Here is a 21,079-nt window from a genome sequence, read left to right as displayed (position 1 = left end):
TGGCATTCTTCTGCTACTGCCTGTAGAGTTAATTTTTGGTCCGGTTCTAATTTTGTTGATATCCAGGAATATCTGCGTCTTTGCTTACAGTTAGCCTTTGAACAAAAATTAGACATTTGAATATGTCCGGAGTTAATTCATTAAATTTTAATTTTCAAATTTGGTATACTGATGGAATTTTTCATGCTGAATCTGATGTTGTTATTCTCTCGTTCCAGAAATTTTTTTTAGAGAAATGTTACTTAGGTTCAAAGTTTGATCATTTTTGCCTATCAGAAAACAGGATTTGGAAGCTGGCAATTTAGCTGTCTGGCACAACGTTACGATGACAACGAAAGCAATATATTACCACAACGTAAGTTGTAAGAAGTTTTGAAGTTTTAATAAATCTACATGGAAAAAGTCATGTGAAACGCTGGAACAGGCAATATAAGTAAAATTACAATCCCCCTCCAAAAAAAAAAAAAAAAACTACGAGAAGTTACAAAAAAAAAAAAATAACAAATTACGTTAAACGACTGTTATTCAGTTCATGTAAACGATTAATAGATTTTTTTGTAGTGAAAATTCAAAAAACAAAAAATTAATTATAACAAGCTATTATCATTGATAAAATGTGAGTCAAGATTAGAGTATCTGGTCATTCATCTGCACCTTTATATAAATTGGTTTGTGAATCCTGAAGATTGTGAATCATGAATGTTGTGTTTTGATAAGAAAGGGTCAGTGGAGAGTAGGCAGAATTGTTAGAATGTCAGGCAAAATGTTTAGTGGTATTTCATTTGTCCTTGCATTCTGGGTTCAAATTCAGCCAAGGTCAACTATGCCATTTATCCTTTCAAGCTCAATAAAATAAGTATCAATTGAACACTGCCTCACCTGAACTTACTGGCATTGTGCCAAAATATGAAACCTATATAAAAGAATTGATAGCTTGGCAGAAATGTTACAGTATCATATGCTCGCAGTATTTACATGTGTTTTTTTTTTTTACATTCTGAGTTCAAATCACCTATTTTGCTTTTCCTCTTCTGGTATTGATAAAAAAAAAATGGTTTTTATCAATACAGGAGTTGATGTAGTCATATATATCCCACCATTATGGCAGTGTTGAACAAAATACCTTGTTGTATTTAGTTATGTCCCTTTAAGTACAAATACTGCCAAGGTGACTTTACAATCGTCTTTTTGTTTTTTGGGAGGTGGTGGCCTCTCTTGTGTTACAAACATTCAAACTGAATCTTTCTTCTACCTGTCTTAAGAAGCCTCAAGAAAGTTCAGAGATACCATCCTTACCCCTATGACTAAGCCATTGAAATAAAATAAAATAAAAGCACAGATCGTTTGAACTTTTGAGATCCATACAAGCAGTGATTAATTTTGATTACTCGGAAGTAATTTTGTTCGGCAAATTGCTTTTCATTTTAGGAGTATTCCAATAAAAATTATATATCAAAAGGGAGAAAAATAAATCAAATGAATAAATAGAATAAAACAGATTACAAAAACTGTAACCTCTAAAGTTCAGAGTAATATTTACAGATGTAGATTGGCATGACTTTCTCAATCTCATTTATACAAGACAGCAAAGAGAGTTTACAGAAGTTCTTAATCTAAACAATCATTGGAAGCTAATTTTCACTAACCTGCTGTTTTAATTTAAGTCTGTTTTATCTTTACCTTTAGCAATTTCCCATGAACAACAAAATAATTATTTTGAAATCACTTTGAGAAGATCACATTGCATTGGATTGTGACACCAGTTTGAAACAAGCAAAGGGAAAATCTAGGTTAATCTGTCTCCTTTTCAATATTTGCGTTGAATAAAGCACGTTTGATTTTTGAACGCAGGAGTAGTAAATAAATATTTTCCTAAAATCTTTATCTTAGTACAACAAAAGTTAAAAATAGAACCTGATCCCTTTTTTTTTTTAAACATTTTCACACACCAAGCTCTGTTCACCCAATTTTTGGAATTCACACAAATTTAAGGTGAGTTGTAAACCTTTTTTTTTAACATTTTAACATACCAAGCTCTGTTCACACAATTTTTGGAATTCACACAAATTTAGGGTAAGTTGTAAACCTTTTTTTTTAACATTTTAACATACCAAGCTCTGTTCACACAATTTTTGGAATTCACACAAATTTAAGGTGAGTTGTAAACCTTTTTTTTTAACATTTTAACATACCAAGCTCTGTTCACACAATTTTTGGAATTCACACAAATTTAAGGTGAGTTGTAAACCTTATTTTTAACATTTTAACATACCAAGCTCTGTTCACACAATTTTTGGAATTCACACAAATTTAAGGTGAGTTGTAAACCTTATTTTTAACATTTTAACATACCAAGCTCTGTTCACACAATTTTTGGAATTCACACAAATTTCAGGTGAGTTGTAAACCTTATTTTTAACATTTTAACATACCAAGCTCTGTTCACACAATTTTTGGAATTCACACAAATTTAAGGTGAGTTGTAAACCTTTTTTTTTAACATTTTAACATACCAAGCTCTGTTCACACAATTTTTGGAATTCACACAAATTTAGGGTAAGTTGTAAACCTTTTTTTTTAACATTTTCACACACCAAGCTCTGTTCACACAATTTTTGGAATTCACACAAATTTCAGGTGAGTTGTAAACCTTATTTTTAACATTTTAACATACCAAGCTCTGTTCACACAATTTTTGGAATTCACACAAATTTCAGGTGAGTTGTAAACCTTATTTTTAACATTTTAACATACCAAGCTCTGTTCACACAATTTTTGGAATTCACACAAATTTCAGGTGAGTTGTAAACCTTATTTTTAACATTTTAACATACCAAGCTCTGTTCACACAATTTTTGGAATTCACACAAATTTCAGGTGAGTTGTAAACCTTATTTTTAACATTTTAACATACCAAGCTCTGTTCACACAATTTTTGGAATTCACACAAATTTAAGGTGAGTTGTAAACCTTATTTTTAACATTTTAACATACCAAGCTCTGTTCACACAATTTTTGGAATTCACACAAATTTAAGGTGAGTTGTAAACCTTTTTTTTTAACATTTTAACATACCAAGCTCTGTTCACACAATTTTTGGAATTCACACAAATTTCAGGTGAGTTGTAAACCTAGGTAATAATTCAGATGTTTTGGGAAATATTGTTTTCAAATTATGGCACAAGGCCAGTCAGTTCAGGCCAGCTGTTTATTATAATTAAAGAATAAACAATTCAACTTACTTTTCAATTTGTGTGTTATTATTCTTCATAAAATAGATAACTGGCTGGATTTATTATCTTTTTCAGTCATTGGACTACAGCCATACTGGAGTACCACCTTGAATTTAATTAAATGAATTACATCGACCCCAGTGCTCAACTGGTACTTATTTTATCGACCCTTAAAGGAGGAAGGGCAAAGTTGATCTTGGAGGAATTTAAACTCAAAACATAAAAATGGATGAAATACCACTAATCGTTTCACCCAGCGTGTTAATGATTCTGCCAGCTCACCACATTGATGTTTAGCGAAATATTGATTTCTTCCACTGGTATAAGCTCATAAAACCAGTAAATGAAACGTATTTATGATTGAAGTAACTGCAGTAAAATATCTGGTATTTCTTTTACTAACTCCCATCATAAAAAATAAAAAGTAAATTTTCCCTTGGTGTGGGTGTGAATCCAGAATGTAATAGGTGTGTTTATTACATTTTCAATGTTAACAATGAGTAACAGAAAACAAAGAATTATTTATAGTTTTGGAAATTTTTATTTGCAATGTTCTAGTAAAGATTTTTTTAATAAGCATTTAAATTTATAGCATAGAATGCTGCAAACATTTACTTTTATGCTTGTACAGGGTGTCCACAAGGTCTGGGTACATGGAGTAGATAAAATCATAACATAAACAAATATAAGAAATAATAATTTCTTAAAGTATATGTTAATCCCCATGTACCCAGACTTTGTGGACACCCTGTATATTCAAACATAAGAACAACACACACATCTAATATATATATAATACAATATAAATAACCCAAGAGAACTATATATACATACATACATGCATATATACATGTATATATATATATATAGAGAGAGAGAGAGAGACAGACAGACAGACAGATAGATAGATAGAAATCTTTTTAAAAAAGGAATGTAAATAATCTTAAAATATCACAGAACATTCAAAATGAAATTGAAGAAAATAGAATGAAAAATATAATTCAAAAGTTCATGTTTCATTCTTCATCTTGTAAATCTGCATCAAACTGACTCTTAAGACTTCCAAGGTAGACACAAAGACTTTCGTTATCAAGCTGAGAGTTCCTGGCAGTCTGCAACAACCTGTTAGCAAGTTTGAAAACAGCACGTTGTTTTCTGGCTTCTTTCTTCAAATTTTGGTCCACCTGAAATTGCAGTTTATTATAATTAAAGAATAAACATTTCAACTCACTTTTTAATTTGTCTGTTATTATTCTTCATTATCTTTTTCAGTCATTGGGCTACAGCCATACTGGAGTACTACCTTGAATTTAATTAAATGAATCAACCCCCAGCATTTATTTTAGGTCTGTTGGTTTCTTTTGCTGAACTATTAAGTTACATGAACATAGGCACACCAATACTGCTTGTCAAGCAGTGGTGCATGACAAACACAGACACACACACACACACACACACACACATATATATATTAATATATAGTATTAGGGAAAAGAACCAAGGTCTATGAACTCATCGATGAAAATCCACTGTCACATATAGAAAAAATTTATAATTAGTATTTTCCCTAATACTATATATTAATATATTTTATACTGTGAAGCTTAATTTAATTTAAATTTTTAATAAATTGATTCTAATTAAGTTTTTACCTGTAATTTTGAATTTTATCCCTTGCTCCGTTGGATGTGTAATGTCAATGTGAATACCCGTCAGAGTGTAAGTATCTTGAGAGAAAAGCTGAACATTAGAAGCATCAGTTGTGGCGTGCAAGAGAGACGATTGCGCTGGTATGGACATGTGGTGAGAATGGATGAGGATAGCTGCGTGAAAAAGTGCCACACCCTAACAGTTGAGGGAACCCGTGGAAGAGGTAGGCCCAGGAAGACCTGGGCTGAGGTGGTGAGGCAAGACCTTCGTACATTGGGCCTCACCGAGGCGATGACTACTGACCGAGACCTTTGGAAATGTGCTGTGCGTGAGAAGACCCGGCAAGCCAAGTAAGATCGTTGCCAGTGCCCCTGGACTGGTTCTTGTGCGGGTGGCACATGAGATGCACCATTTTGAGCGTGGCCGTTACCAGTACCGCCTGACTGGCTCCCGTAGGATTTTCGAGTGAGATCGTTGCCAGTGCCCCTGGACTGGCTTGTGCGGGTGGCACATAAAAGACACCATTTCGAGCGTGGCCGTTTTCGTGCGGGTGACACGTAAAAGCACCCACTACACTCTCTGAGTGGTTGGCGTTAGGAAGGGCATCCAGCTGTAGAAACTCTGCCAAATTAGATTGGAGCCTGGTGTTGCCATCCGGTTTCACCAGTCCTCAGTCAAATCGTCCAACCCATGCTAGCATGGAAAGCGGACGTTAAACGACGATGATGATGATGATGATATATATAGGAAAAATAGAAGTTGAAAATGCACTGAGAATAGTTAAAATATTTTTTATTATCATATTTAAAGATTTAACCAGTTTCACAATTTACACTGATTTTCAAAAGGTTCAAACTGGAACATGTTTTGAATTGAATCTGATCTGATTGGTGATCAAATCCTCTTCAAAACATATACTAATTTGAGCCATAAAAATAGGGCAAGCTTTAAACACTGTTATGTTATGCCTCCATTCATCTTCCCACACAGCCTCAGACTCAACATGGAGGCCTACATCTAGCTCCTGGAGGAGGTAGTGCTGCTCTGAGTCAAGAAGGTGGCTACTGGAAAACCCTATGTCTAGCAACAGGACACTGCACCATGCCACACAAGCAGGAGAACCCAGTCATGGCTGTCAGACAATTCCTGTAACCACATCACCCTTCATATATGGCCACCTAACTCCCCAGACTGCAACCCCTTAATTACTATATGCGGGGTGCAGTAGAATGAGAGACCAACAAAACTCCTTATATATATATATAGGGAGAGAGAGATACACACACATATATTTACATATATGTGTATATCTATCTATATCTCTTTCTCTCTCTCTCTCTCTCTCTCTCTCTCTCTCTCTCTCTCTCTCTCTCTCTCTTTTTCTATATATATGTATGTATGTATGTTAAAGCAGTATTTAATAGCATGCTCCGATATTTCCAACTCTCATATAAATCACAACATCTATGGATATACTTTGAAGAGCTGGAATATGCAAATGTACTTCATGAAGTTACAGCTTAGATTATAACCCTACCTACATTCTATACACACACCTACACATGCACACCCAAATGTACATGTGTATGAGTGTGTATCCTGGAGTAAATAAAATGCGTTGTGTTCCTTGATATCTTCAGCATTCCATACCCATGTTTCACTACCATACACATAATTTACAGTCTATGACATGAAAAATGAATACTGCATTTATGATGTGCTATTTAATGCACTTTGAAACTTCATTCTTGGCACATAATTCCAGTCAATTCTCTATTCATGTTTTCAATGGAGAAATTGTTGAAATTCAGACCTGGAGAGGGATGGTTTCTGGTAGGTTTCAAATGACTAAGACACATTGTATGCCACAATTACAGGCCTCTGATGTCATCAGGTGTTGAGGGCACCACCACCACCATCACCATAACCATGTATGCATGTGTGTGTGGGCATGCACTCATGTGTGTGTGTGTGTACACAGCAGTTACTTACATTGAAGATTAATAAAATAGCAGTTGTTTTTTTTATATTATTTAGTGATTTGTTGTATAATGTGACCCACAAAAATATTTTACATTTATATTTTATATTCTATGGAAAAAAGCCATATAGAATACATTTTATGAAGTGTAATCTTAGAAGCTATTCCTGTAATGTTCTTTCTTACATTACCAGTAAAAGCTATTTTATACAAATAAACAGAATCTTTAGATAATATATAATCAAATGTGTGTGTATTGCATTTTTGTGTGAGTAAAATGATGAGAAATTATTATTGCTAAGGAACTCTTTGGGTTGTGTACATTCAAATATTTGTATAGACAATGTGAAAGATCATTGCTGTGTGGGAAATGTTCAAGAATAATGACTGTGGTTGTCTCCCAAAACAAATTCTAGAACACCCTTTTAAAAGGTAGTGATAGGTATAGATTCATACTCAAAGTGTAGAAAGCTATAAATAAGTCTTTCTACTTGAAGCATAAGGCCTGAAATTCTGTGGAGGAGGGATAGCCAATTACTCCATTCTTAGTACGCAACTGGTACTTATTTTATCAACCCTGAAAGTATGAAAAGCAAAATCAACCTCAGTGGAATTTGAACTCAGAACACAAAGACTGGCAAAATGCCACTAAGCATGGGAAAAAATAGATTGGGAAACACTGCATTAGATGGTGTATTCCTAGACACACTTAAAAAAAAAAAAGGGATGGTCATGACGGGAATCTGGAATGCCTTCAGTCATAAATCTGCTTAGTAATAACATGTAAAATGTCTTGCCATGAAACGAAATAAAATAACTGCAATGTCTTTGAGTGAGTCCGGTTGCAAATCTATTTAACCATTATAGTAAACAATTTCATTGAAGATAAAATGTTGATTTTTAATCATAAAAACTAAATCTGTTAATTACCTTTTTATTAACAGATACAATCTGTAGAAGTTGTTTTGCCTCTTCCACCACACTTCTCGGTATAGTTGAGACTTCGGCTAATTGAATTCCTTATAAAATATGATGAAAATATGAGCCAGTTTATAGGAGTGAAAGATTTTATTTCTTCATTAAATTACTAATTACAAATATTAATTTAAAATATCAAACTTGAAATCTCAGAAGAAATTCAGAAAAATGAATAAAAACATTCTATCTTTTATCTTTTATTGTGTCCATACTGGTGCACCAGCTAGAAGAATTTTAGTTGAATGAGTCAACACCAGTACTTATATATATATTTTTAAGCCTTGTACTTAGTCTATCGGCTCTTTTGTTGAACTGCTAGGTTACGGAGATATTAACACACTAACACCGGTTGTCAAGTGGTGATGGGGGACAAGCACACACACACACACACACATACACACACTCACACACACACACACACACACACACACACACATATATATATATATATATATATATATATATATATATATATATATATATATATATATATATATAAAATCAAAATAAGCAACACAGATTTCAAAGATGATTGCAGTACGCACGTTTCATGCTACTCCATTTATTTAAGTAATGCGAGCATTACATTAAATGCAATATGTAGAGCAATCTTCTATATTCTGTAGAGCAAACCATACTATATTCTGGTGCCTAAACATAAGTACCATATTCAATCTTGAATCTAAATCTAAACCTATATATATATATATATATATATATATATATATATATATATATATGACGGGCTTCGTTTCTATAGCTGAGTGAACTGGAGCAACATGAAATAAAGTGTCTTGCTCAAGAACACAGCACACAGCCTGGTCCAAGAATTGAACTCACTACCTCATTATTGTGAGGCCAATGCTCTAACCACTGAGCCATACGCCTTCACAATTCAAAACTGGGCAAACAGATAAACATTAAATTTAAAGGATTAACATACCATAATGCTTTTCATTTGTTTTCCCTTGTGAGAGGATATGTGTGTATGTTAATTTTTCACAGTTACCTTCTTGGCAGAATATTCTTTTGACTTCAAAATAATAGCTAAAAAAAAATAACAGGTAATAAATGTTAGATTCATCCTTAAACAGGTATTTTTGGTAAACCCTTTTTTCTTTTTTTGATACCAACTCCCTGGAGACTGCCTTTGGTGCTATGATACAATGGTTCATATGTACAGAAAACGAAAGATAAAGACTGGTGAACAACAAACAGGTATATTAGTTAGACACTCAGGAAGAATGGAAAAGTCTTTGATGTTTCAAGCCTATGCTCTTCAAGTGGTGAGAGTAACAAAATGGAGAGAGAAAAAATGTGTCAGGATTGACACAAATTGTATTAAAATGATCTAAGTTATAATCTTCCAGCAAAATTTTATGCTAATTTGTTGCAGACCCCAGAAATGAGAAGGTTATTTTACTAAGTTTTTCATTATTTAAAAAAATATTTAAAACAAAGGCAGCATATGTCATATGTTAAAAGAAATTTGTTAACAAAAGGGTTACATAAAAAATTTTTCAATTTTTTTATTTTTTTATTTGCATTCTAAACAAATATCATTGCTTAAGATGTTATATAGCTATAGTTTTCTCCCTATGTTAATGGTAATTTTAGCTCTTTTGATGCAAGCCTCTGAGTGTGTACATACATACATACATACATACATACATACATACCTACATACATACACACATACATACATACATGATGATGATGGCCGTCTACTCGTGACCGAGGAAGACCATTGCTGACCTTCAGGAACATTGTGCGCTCTAGGACTAACTTATATTTTGCATTTGTGGCTCCATTGGTGGCTAATGAGCCCTGCTCTTGACAAGCATACACGACTGCAAACATTGCAGACCAAGCTTTCCCCATTCACTATTTGAGCCATGCGCTTTTGCGCAGCTTGCTTAAGTTACTCATGCTGGATATGTGCCCTCTCAAAGGTGTCAATCCCCTCCTTAACCTGCTTCCTCCATCTGTGACGATGACAGGCATTATTCTCCCGGTCAGTGTCCTGCATATCACAGGCCTTTAACGAGGACTTGACATTACATACATACATATATAAGTATATATGAACAGTAAGTATATATATATATAAAGTAGGTATACAGTTATGAAAAAAGAAAACACATGCAATACTCTCTCTCTCTCTCACTAGGTAACCATGTACCCCCTCTACAGCAAGACACCTATTTCTGCCTCTCTATTTCTCTGTTACATTATAACCTTTCATCATTTGATACTGGATCACCTCCTCTAATGCCCCCTTCTGTTGTGGCAAGACACCTGCTTCTGTCTCTCTGTCTATTTGTCACACTCTAACCTTTCATCCTCTGACATGATTTCCCCTTCTCAAATGCCCTGCCCCTCTCATAATTCCTTGTCTTGAGAGTTACTTGGTTTCCCTGCCAGTGCTGGTGCCACATTAAAAGCATCCAGTCCACACTGTAATGTGGTCGATGTTAGGAAGGGCATCCAGCTATAAAATCCCTGCCAAAACAGACACAACAGCTTAGGGTAGTTTTTCTACCTGGCCAGCTCCTGTCGACCGTGCTACCCATGCATGCATAGAAAATGGATGTTAAAAGATGATGGTGATGATGATGGTGATGATGTCTGTGTATATACATCGATGAGTTCATGAACCTTGGTTCTTTTCCCTAAAACTATATATTTATATATATTTTATACTGTGAAACTTAATTTAATTTTAATTTTTAATAAATTGATTTTAATTGAGTTTTTACCTTAATTTTGGATTTTATCCCTAACATTATTATTATTATTATGGAGTGGCTGTGTGGTAAGTAGCTTGCTTACCAACCACATAGTCCCGGGTTCAGTCCCACTGCATGGCATCTTGGGCAAGTGTCTTCTACTATAGCCTCGGGCCGACCAAAGCCTTGTGAGTGAATTTGGTAGACGGAAACTGAAAGAAGCCTGTCGTATATATGTATATATATATATGTATGTGTGTATATGTTTGTGTGTCTGTGTTTGTCCCCCCAACTTCGCTTGACAACCGATGCTGGTGTGTTTATGTCCCCGTAACTTAGCGGTTCGGCAAAAGAGACCGATAAAATAAGTACTAGGCTTCCAAAGAATAAGTCCTGGGGTCGATTTACTCGACTAAAGGCGGTGCTCCAGCATGGCCACAGTCAAAAGACTGAAACAAGTAAAAGAGTATATATATGTATATATACGGTTTTTGGTAAGCAGTGATATTTACAATTCTGTAAATGATGATAACATTTTATAAGCTTAAAGCTTATAAGCGATCACCATGTAATGACTAAAGGAAATAACCTAATACTAGGGCATATAAGCCCCCAACAGAAAAAAGTAAGGTTTCTGTATGCAAGAGACTTGAGCCTACAACTGTACTGAAACCTTACTTTCTTTAGTCATAAAACAGTGATCGCTTATAAGCTTTAAGCTTATAAACTATTAATATATATATATATCAGTTGAGATTGAAATATTTCTCACAGAATTTTAAATAACATTCTTATTTCTTTTGTACCTCATAAAAATATTGGTTTCAAATTTTGGCACAAGGCCAGCAAGTTCTGGAAGGGAGTAAGCTGATTACATCGACCCCAGTTCTCAACTGGTACTTATTTTGTCAATCGTGAAAGGATGAAGGGCAAAGTCGACCTTGGCAGAATGTGAACTCAGAATGTAAGGGCAGATGAAATGCTGCTAATCACTTTACCTGACACATTAATGATTCTGCTTGCTTGCTGTCTTAATACTAATATCAAAATATAGTTTACTTTGTTTTTTGTGTTAGTCTTGTTGAGTGATTATGTTCATGATTTTACAGACCCTTGGGGTTGGTGAGACCAGAAAGAAATTCATGGACTGGGAGGGAATGTCAGTGGGTTGATATTATCATAAAGAAGGGTTGGACAAATTTATTAATGTAGCCTCAAAGTGTTGAGACAGTACAGGCAATGTAATGAAAAGAAACAGGTGGGTTGAGCAGGCCTGAATGGAGACAGTATACAACTGGACTAATAAGTAATGAAGCATGAGTCAGCTAGCCAAGCTAATGACATCTTAAATCAAATTATTAATTTATGTGGAATATCTACTTGAAAATCCTGTTGCCAGTGAGCTTCTTAACTATACCCCAGATGTGAAAATCATTTAAGTTCACATCAACGGGTGGCTACATACTTTCTTAAAATAATAAGAGCAACCAAAAGTGGTTTTCAGGGATTGCCTTCCTACACTGATAATCACAACTGATCATTAAACAATATATTTGAAAGAGTTTATAGTATATTCTCTATATAGTAAAGTAATAAAAAATATCAGGCCTTTCATCATCATCATACCACCACCGCCACCACCACCACCACCACCACCACCACCACCACCACCACCACCATCATCATTTAAAATCTGTTTCTATGCTGGGATGAGTTGGGCAGTTTGACAGGAGCTGGCAAGTAGGAGGGCTGCACCAGGCTCCAGTCACCTGTTTTGGCATGGTTTCTATGGCTGGATGCCCTTCCTAATGCCAACCACTTGAATGAACCAAAACATCGCTTGATGTCAAATGGGAGTCAGCTTTGAATCCACAATGCCAAATAGACAGCACCAAACCGACTGCCAAACGTCTCATACTCTACATGGAAATAGCTTAAATTAGGCATTAGTGTTATATAAGGACATTCAATTTTACAGTGTTCCAGATAATGTTGAATACCATTACAACGGTGCTATTATAATCTACGAATAGACGGTGGGGGAGGGGGTGCAAATGGTTGTTCAGTCTGCCAGAAATAGCAGCCAAATCTCCCTCAAATTATACCACAGCCGGTTAAAAAAAGGACATACTGGATAAATGTCCAGGGTTCCCTGCACATATGAAAAAATACAAAGTGGTTGGTCATTGCTGGGATGCTGTCGATCTTCAGTCTACTCAGTCAATGTTCAGTGGAGGGTAGGAGGCGGGGAGCTAAACAATCGCGCAAGCTGTTTTGGACTTTAAATTTCAGCAATGATTGCTGACAGCCATTGTCTTTAACATCTAGGGTAAGATAATTAATCAGTGATGGTCATACTTGTTTACAAGTTGACAGCAAGTATGTGGTTATGTATGCAGGTCCATACATAACTGGCCCTCCATTGGTTACAACGATGAGTGTCCCAGTTGATCCAATCAATGGAACAGCCTGCTCATGAAATAAATGTTTAAGTAGCTGAGCACTCCACAGACATGCATACTCTTAATGTAGTTTTCTGGAAAATTTAGCATGACACAGGATGTGACAAGGCCAACCCTTTGAAATAGAGGCACTACTCGTATTTACCAGCTGAGTGGACTAGGGCGACGTGAAATAAAATATCTTGCTCAAGGAAATGATGCACCACCAGGTATTGAACTTATGACATCATGATCATGAGCCAAATGCCCTAACCACTAAGCTATGTGCCTTCATCTGTACACACATACGTACATGACAGCCCTATTGATGTTGACTAAACTCTAATGAAAGAGACTTGTTTCGGGGTTAGATAGTGGCTCTTCCATTTCGTGAAATGCAGAAAAATAAAAAATAGTGGCTTGACTCACTGACATTAACCAATAAGGGGGTAGGTAGATCTACATAATATTTAGATCAGTTACAAATATCTACAACATCTCTCTCAAATGCCATCTTGTAAAAAAGAGGACATATTGAATAATGTGGCTCTTGGTGAACTATGTCTATGAATAGGGTAGAGAGGGTCACAGATGGAGTGTCTTTGATTGTAAGTATGCTTACTCACGGATGACCTAAGCTAAACAACAATTAAAACAGCAACAAAACAGGAAAATACATGCATTTTTTTATATATATTACCTAACCAAATCATTTATGGTTATCTCATATTTTAATTGTAGCAGACACACAAAACACACCATACACTATACATACACTGTACATACACACGTGTAAAAATACACACGCACACAACACAAACATACCTGTATACAAACACAAGCACACCTATAGACATACACATATACACACAAACCACAAACACCATACACAAACGCTGAATACATACAAAAACGTAAAAACACACACACACAACACAAACACAGCTGTAGACACACGCACACTATTAAACACTAACACACAGACACACAAACACATACATACACAAATACATGCATGCATATACAAACACATCTACCCAAACACACACAAGCAAACAAACAAACAAACAAAGACACAAGATAAGTTAAGAGATCTCCTGAAGTATATCATACAATTTCACATTATTTTCATTCTTATCACAGCTATATAAATAATTACATTATCAGGCGAATCATATCAGTTGGATGGTAAATATAACCGGACACAGATAAACTTAAAACAAAAGGAAATGGTTATTAATACTATAAAACTATATATAGTCCAACATCTGGAAGTCATCTTGGATATGTCTCATTCGGTCTCAACAATCCTGAGGAGACAGATTCATTTGATGAGTCTGAAGTTGTATGGAGCCAAGTCAAATTGTTAGAAAATAATATACAGCAGTGTGTGTGTATATATATATATATATATATATATAATCCATGGATGAGATCCAGAGATTCTGTGTATGGAAGACAGTAGCATTCAATTGATTCAAAGTTAGACTACTATGTCTTTACAGGGGATCAATTCCATGGGTAAAGAGTGGCTATAAAAAGGATCGAGTTGAGCAGATATAGAGGCAATTATGCGAATGTACAACTGTTATATTTAAAATATCTCATTTGTTTATCCGTATAATTACCAATATATATATATATATATATATATATATATATATATATATACAGTGGGGGGAAATAAATATTCGTACATGTCGAAATTCTTTATCTATTTAATTTCTAATGAACATAAATGGGATATACCAATACTATATTTGCATACACACACATAAACTAAGAATATGCAAAAGAAACTAATAAATTATAGTAACTAATGAATTTATATACAAATATAAATATTTAGGGGTGAAAAAAGTATTCGTACAGCATCTCTCTCTCTCTATATATATATATGTGTGTGTGTGTGTGTGTATATACACAAACATACAACCATCATCAAGACAAGGGATATGCCAACCCCTAAACACACACGCACACATACACAATAGGATTCCTTCAGTTTGCATCTACCTAATCTACTCATACGGTTTTGGTCAGTCTGAAATTTTAGTAGAAAGCACTTGCCCAAGGTGTCATGAGGTGGGACTGAACCTAAAACCATATGGTTGGAAAGCATACTTCTCGACCACAGAGCTACACTTGCACCTATGTTTACACATCTTTCAATTTTATAACTGTGACATGATATTAAAAGGAACAAAGAAAGAGAGAGAGAGAGGGGGGGGTGAGAGAGAGAGGAGGGGAAGAGAAGGAGGGAGGGAAAGAGAGAGAAACATACTTACTTCTCGATATTAGGATAAACTTCATCAAGATTAGTCAATTCCATGAAGTGGGTAACAAAAAGTGTTATAGCCTGTAAAACAATGAGATATAGTTGATAAATTTATGTACAGACAATTTTTGTAGTCAAAAACCATTTAATATTAAACTAATTTTAAGTGAAAATCCTGAATTTCTTTTGAGGCAACCAAAGTAATTTACGAATAGAAATAGGAGCAGGCATGGGTATAACAGGCTTGTGTTGCATAGTCTGGTTGAGAAGCGAGGTAGAAATCCCATGGCAGTAAACGCATTTTTTAATTGGCGTCAAATCAGCAACGTGTTTTGTCAAATGGACGATCTATCAGTGACTGATGTTCACATCTCAACGGTCTAAGTTTTATGTTCTAGCACATTTGTACTGTTTAGAGTAGCACTTGGTAGGAAGGTGTGTAGCGTGTGATTATCGCATTGACCATGAAAGAGAAAGTTGTCATGGCAGTACCTGCTCAGTGGCCTACATAAAGTTGCAGAAAGTGTATAGAGAGGAGAGTATGAGCTGCACACAAGTGTATGAATGTTTCAGATGTTTCCAAGATGGCCAAAAAAATGTCGATATTGACAAACGTTCAGGGAGACCTGCAAGAAGCAGAACTGAGGAAAACATTGCAGATGTGTGTGCAGCTGTGAGGGGAAATCATTGAATCACCATCCATGAGTTATCAGAGGATGTGCAGATTAGTTACGGTTCAGTTCAGTCCATTATCGCTGAAGATTTGGGTATGAAATGCATGTCTGCCAAGTTTGTGCCAAAACTGCTTTCAGCTGACCCAAAAAAACACCTGGGTTTCAGTTGCACAAGATCTCCTTGATTGTGTCAAGAATGATGAAAACTTTTTGTAAACTATAGGTCTCTGAGCAGGTATCGCCAAGCTTTTGGTAAAATTTGATGCAAATTCTCTGCTCAGCTTTCTCTGTCATGGTCAATGCAATGATCACACGCTACACACCTCCCTTCCGAGCACTGCTGTAAACAGCGGAAGTGAGCTAGAATGTTAAAACTTAGTGTGCATACACAGCAGAGTTCAAGGTCAATCTGTGTCAAGCAGCTTCACTCTGCATGCTTTAGCTTCATTACTATAACAACAGTCCGGATACTTATTGATCATACCATGCACAAATCTTTTTACAAAGGAAAAAACAAATTCTTGCAGCTTAATGAAAAAATAAGTCCACAATGTCAGGATCAAGAAATACATTGTCTCATATTTTGCCCTAAAAATTATATAACAATTATTCATACCTTTGTACTCAAAAGATATTCACATATTGCGTAACAAATTCCCAAGCCTTCTTTGACGCTAGTTCCTTTAAAAGCAAGAATATGAAAATTCATTGGATACATCCAAAAGTTATGCCCAGATACTTTGAAATGAAGAAAAATTATGTTATAATGAATAATTCAGTATTCTTTGATATATATGTGAATATGTGTCTGTGTGTGTGTGTGTATTTAAATTTTGTGTTAGATGTAGTTCTACAATGTCACATACTTAATATGTCAGTGAGCTGGCAGAATTTTTAGTATGCCAAGCAAAATGCTTAGAAGCATTTTGTCCGTCTTTATGTTCTGAGTTCAAATTCTGCCAACATTGACCTTGTCTTTCATTCTTTGGGGTTCAATAAAATAAGTAGCAGTTGGGTGTTAGGGTCAATGTAATTGACTTATCCCCTCTCCAGAACTTTTTGGCCTTGGGTACCAAAATTTGAAAATAATATATGTGTGTTGTTAAACACTTTTTGGTTGCAGCTTTTTATAGAGAAAATCCTTTTAAAGATGTAGAGTGTTAAAAAGCACAGCATACTTCAAAGCCGGGTGAAATGAATTGCCCCAGAGGTTTACAAGAATGACAGATATCAATATTTTGCTGTTATTTCAGCTCATCAATACTATGCTCTCATTTTACCCTCAAAACAAATTTAAACAGCTAGCCTGAAATATATATTGATAGTGTAAAATCTATCTGCTGATGTGCAACAGTGCTGTACAAGTAAAATATAATTCAGATTTTGAGCTCTGTAATGTAAACATTATTGATGTCATGCACTTAATGTAGGTGTGTTGTAAAACACTTTTTGGCTGCGATATTTCACCCAAAGAAAGTCCCTTTAAAGATACAGTGTATTGAAAGCCAGGTAAAATGAATCACCCTGGAGGTGAACAAGAATGACAGATAATGATATTTCACTGTTATTTCAGCTCATTGGGGTTGTATATTCAATTTACCCTTGAAGCAAAGTCCCTAGATGGAATACCACAGCCAAAAAACATTTAACAACAAATATACATTATGTGATATCAAGTCATCAATTATATTCATACATACAGATATATATATCAGTTTGGTAAGAAAGTTCTTGGACACTTTTAACATATTACATCATTAACAATTAGCAAAACAACAAAGAAAAATCAATCCAAAAGGTGATCATCATCATTATCGATCATTTTTTGCCATCTTTCGGGCAAAGTTTTGAATCCTTTCATTCAGAAATCGTATGGCTTTGAATCAATAAAGTCATAAAGGAACGATTTCACATCTTCTTCATTTTTTAACTCTGTATCGAACTATCCTACACCCTGTATATCATCATCATCATCATCATCATCACCATGATGCTTGCATGGGTTAGATGGAATTCACAGAGGCAGATTTTTCTACAGCCAGACGCTCTTCCTATTACCAACTCTCACCTGTTCCCAAGTCTGGAAAGATTAGAAAACAATGGGTGGTAGGAAGCAATATTAATTAGCCAGAAAAGAAACCAGATATCAGATATGATAAGCATGGAAGAACATGAAAGTAAGAAGGTTACCAATGTTCTAGTGTTTTGTAACAAGAGGATCAGAGGTGCTACAAGTTCTGGATTGCAAAAGGGTAGTGTACCATTATGAATCCAGATGTCATTGGGGACAGTAATCGAGAAACTGTAAATTATGATGTCCAAAAGGTTTATGGGATCAAAAGGAGGCAAAAAGAAAACAAAAAGGATTCATAAGTATTAAATGCACAGGGGTAGTTCAGTGGAAGTACATTGATGAAATAAATTCTTTCAAATGCTTAGAAGGTTCCCAAGAGGTAGATGATATTTTCTGTTACCCAATATGAACTAAGTAGCAACAGAGATGGGTTCTCTGAAAATATAGCAGACAATATAAGAACAGGGTAGAGGAAGTTCTGGGAGCTAATATCCCTTCTGTCAACAAAGGAAATCTCTTTCTTATTCAAGAGCAGATGGTTTCTGCTTGAGAAATGAAGTACCATTTTGCATGATAGTAAAACTTGCGCACAGAATACAGAGGATGTTTGAAATGATAAAAGTGAGACAGCATGCTCCACTGGACATATAATGTTAATGCAAATGTCATTGATGCATGTGCAGGATGAAATTTGGGTAAAGAAGTCCAGAGGGCTTCCAAGCCGGGGCCCATGGAAAATTTCCAGAAATCCCTGGCCTGGCTATTGAGGGGTATTGCCAGTTTTACAGGCATGGAAGTGCTGTCAACTGAATCTGTCTGAGATACTTGTAGAGCAATGAAACTATTCTGTATGTACTTTCTTGCTGACCATGCCAATGGAAGAGGCAACCTGAGGAAGAGATGGTAAGAAGTGATGAAGAAGATGACAAAAGTCCACAATTTGTGGTGAGATGTTGTACTGAAGAAGGCCTCATCCGACCTGTGCAAAGCAAATGAACATAAAAATGATGATGATGATGAAGATGATGATGATGGTGATGATAACGATGATGACGATGGTAACAGTAATGATGACAATAACAAAGCAGATGATGATGATGACGATGATGATAATGATGATGATGATGACGAAGAAAGCAAATAAGTCATAACATCCAGACATTCAATGGCAAATAACACCTGCTCTACTTACCTCGACCGAGCTCATCAATTATTATTAGTGAAGTATCTGAAGCATTCTGAATAATGTAGTTGATTTCTCTCATCTGAAATGAAATTGATCGTAAATGTATGTACTCAGATACATATATATATATATATATATATATGTACGTACATACACACACACATACACACAAGTAAATGGTCTTCATTAGTTTTGACAATTCTTGTTCTTTGATCAGCTGAGTACCACCAACACATTGAATTATGCATAAATAGCATAAATGGCTGAGTATACTGCACAGACACGTGTACCTTTAACATATTCCTTGAGCTGAATCAGTGTTATACAGTATGTATTATGGGTATAATCCATCCGATGGACTTCTGCTGTGTCTCTCTAACCAAGTTCCCTCATAAAGCATTGGTCTACCTGAGGCTATAATAATAAACACTTGCTCAAGATGCCACACATACATCACTTGCCAACCAAGTGGCTTCAGGTTCAGTTCCACAGCAGAATCTTGGTGTGTGTGTGTGTGTGTGTGTGTGTGTGTGTGTGTGTGTGTGTGTGTTCTTGTCTTGTATGCTAGTTATAAAAATGAGCATCACCATCATGCAACTAGTGCCCTTCATTTTCAATCTTCCATGAAATACATATCCAGCCACAGGGAAATACTACCTTCCTTGGAAATGAGTAAGGGTTGGCAACAGGAAATGCATTTTGTCACAGTAAAATTTGCCTCAATGTGTTCCATCTAACCCATGCAAGCATGGAAAAATGGATGTTAAAACTATGATGATGATGAAGTCATATACTGTATGGTCAATAAATAATTTTTTTTAGCTTTATTGTAAAAATATAACTCACGAATATACCCCATGAACTTTGATAAACAAAAGTAAGAATCAAACCAACTAATTTTGTCATTAAATATTGATTTTAAATTTTGGCACAAGGCCAGAAATTTCGAGGGGAGGGGATAAGTCAATTATATCGACCCCAGTGCCCAACTGGTACTTATTTTATCGACCTTCAAAGGATGAAAGGTAAAATCGATCTTGGTAAAATTTGAACTCAGAACATAAAGACAGATGAAATGCTGCTAAGCATTTTGTCCAGCATTGTTAATGATTCAGCCAGCCTACTATTTTTGCTATGTCATTAAATATTGATCAGAAATGAAAGTAAGAAATCGATGAAACTTTAATGAAAGACAAAACTTGCTGGATTAATCTCCAATTTCAGCATTTTTTGTAATTGTGTATATTAAATGATATTTATTTCTTAGTAGATGGAGCATTTATCTCTCAGTGGATAGAGTACTTATGTGTGTGTGTGTGTGTGTGTGTGTGTGTGTGTGTGTGTGTAAATTACTTTTGACAATCGTTTTATTTAGAACAATATTAATTTAGTATTCTCACTTCAAGCATAAATGTAGAGGCATTAGTTTCTAGATCATCATCGCTGCCAATACGAGTAAAAATCTGATCAGAAATTCTAAAAGAAGCATATGTAGCAGGTACAAAACATCCGATTTGAGCCATAATTTGGAGCAAAGCAACTTGCCGTAGATATGTTGATTTACCACTCTGTAAAAGAAAGTAAAAAAGATAAACAGTATTATATCTGAATTGAATATCTTTGAATGAATGATAAAGAATATATGATACATTGATTTTAAATTAATCCTAATCTAGAAAAGACATTTCTGCGTGGCTATGACTGTAATTTAATTAAGTTTATAGATGATTTTCATTTATTTTTACTAATATTTGTTTGTTTTGTGCTTATTTTTTTAATAAAAATATTTGTTTCTACATGTTTGTGTGTGTGTGTGTGTATACATACATATATATATATATATGTATGCATGTAT

The 21,079-nt window shown here is 35.0% G+C and overlaps 1 protein-coding gene across 1 annotated transcript in view; it reads right to left on the bottom strand.

Moving 5' to 3' along the window:
• Positions 1–3,766: 3,766 nt before the first annotated feature.
• LOC106875011 (mutS protein homolog 4) overlaps positions 3,767–21,079 on the bottom strand; it is a 67,735-nt gene continuing 50,422 nt past the window's right edge. The window contains exons 20-26 of the mRNA XM_089358391.1: positions 20,625–20,792; positions 19,231–19,303; positions 16,581–16,645; positions 15,301–15,371; positions 8,786–8,889; positions 7,795–7,883; positions 3,767–4,417 (exon numbers count right to left, since the gene is read on the bottom strand). Coding sequence (XP_089214517.1) covers positions 4,250–4,417; positions 7,795–7,883; positions 8,786–8,889; positions 15,301–15,371; positions 16,581–16,645; positions 19,231–19,303; positions 20,625–20,792 — 738 coding nt within the window. The 3' untranslated portion in view covers positions 3,767–4,249. The remainder of the gene's footprint in view (positions 4,418–7,794; positions 7,884–8,785; positions 8,890–15,300; positions 15,372–16,580; positions 16,646–19,230; positions 19,304–20,624; positions 20,793–21,079) is intronic.

Source organism: Octopus bimaculoides, chromosome 10 (genome assembly GCF_046866305.1).
Source record: "Octopus bimaculoides isolate indiv1 chromosome 10, ASM4686630v1, whole genome shotgun sequence".
In the NCBI taxonomy this organism is placed as follows: domain Eukaryota; kingdom Metazoa; phylum Mollusca; class Cephalopoda; order Octopoda; family Octopodidae; genus Octopus; species Octopus bimaculoides.
Note: the sequence above shows the minus strand (reverse complement) of the source record. Positions and strands in the feature narration are given on the sequence as shown.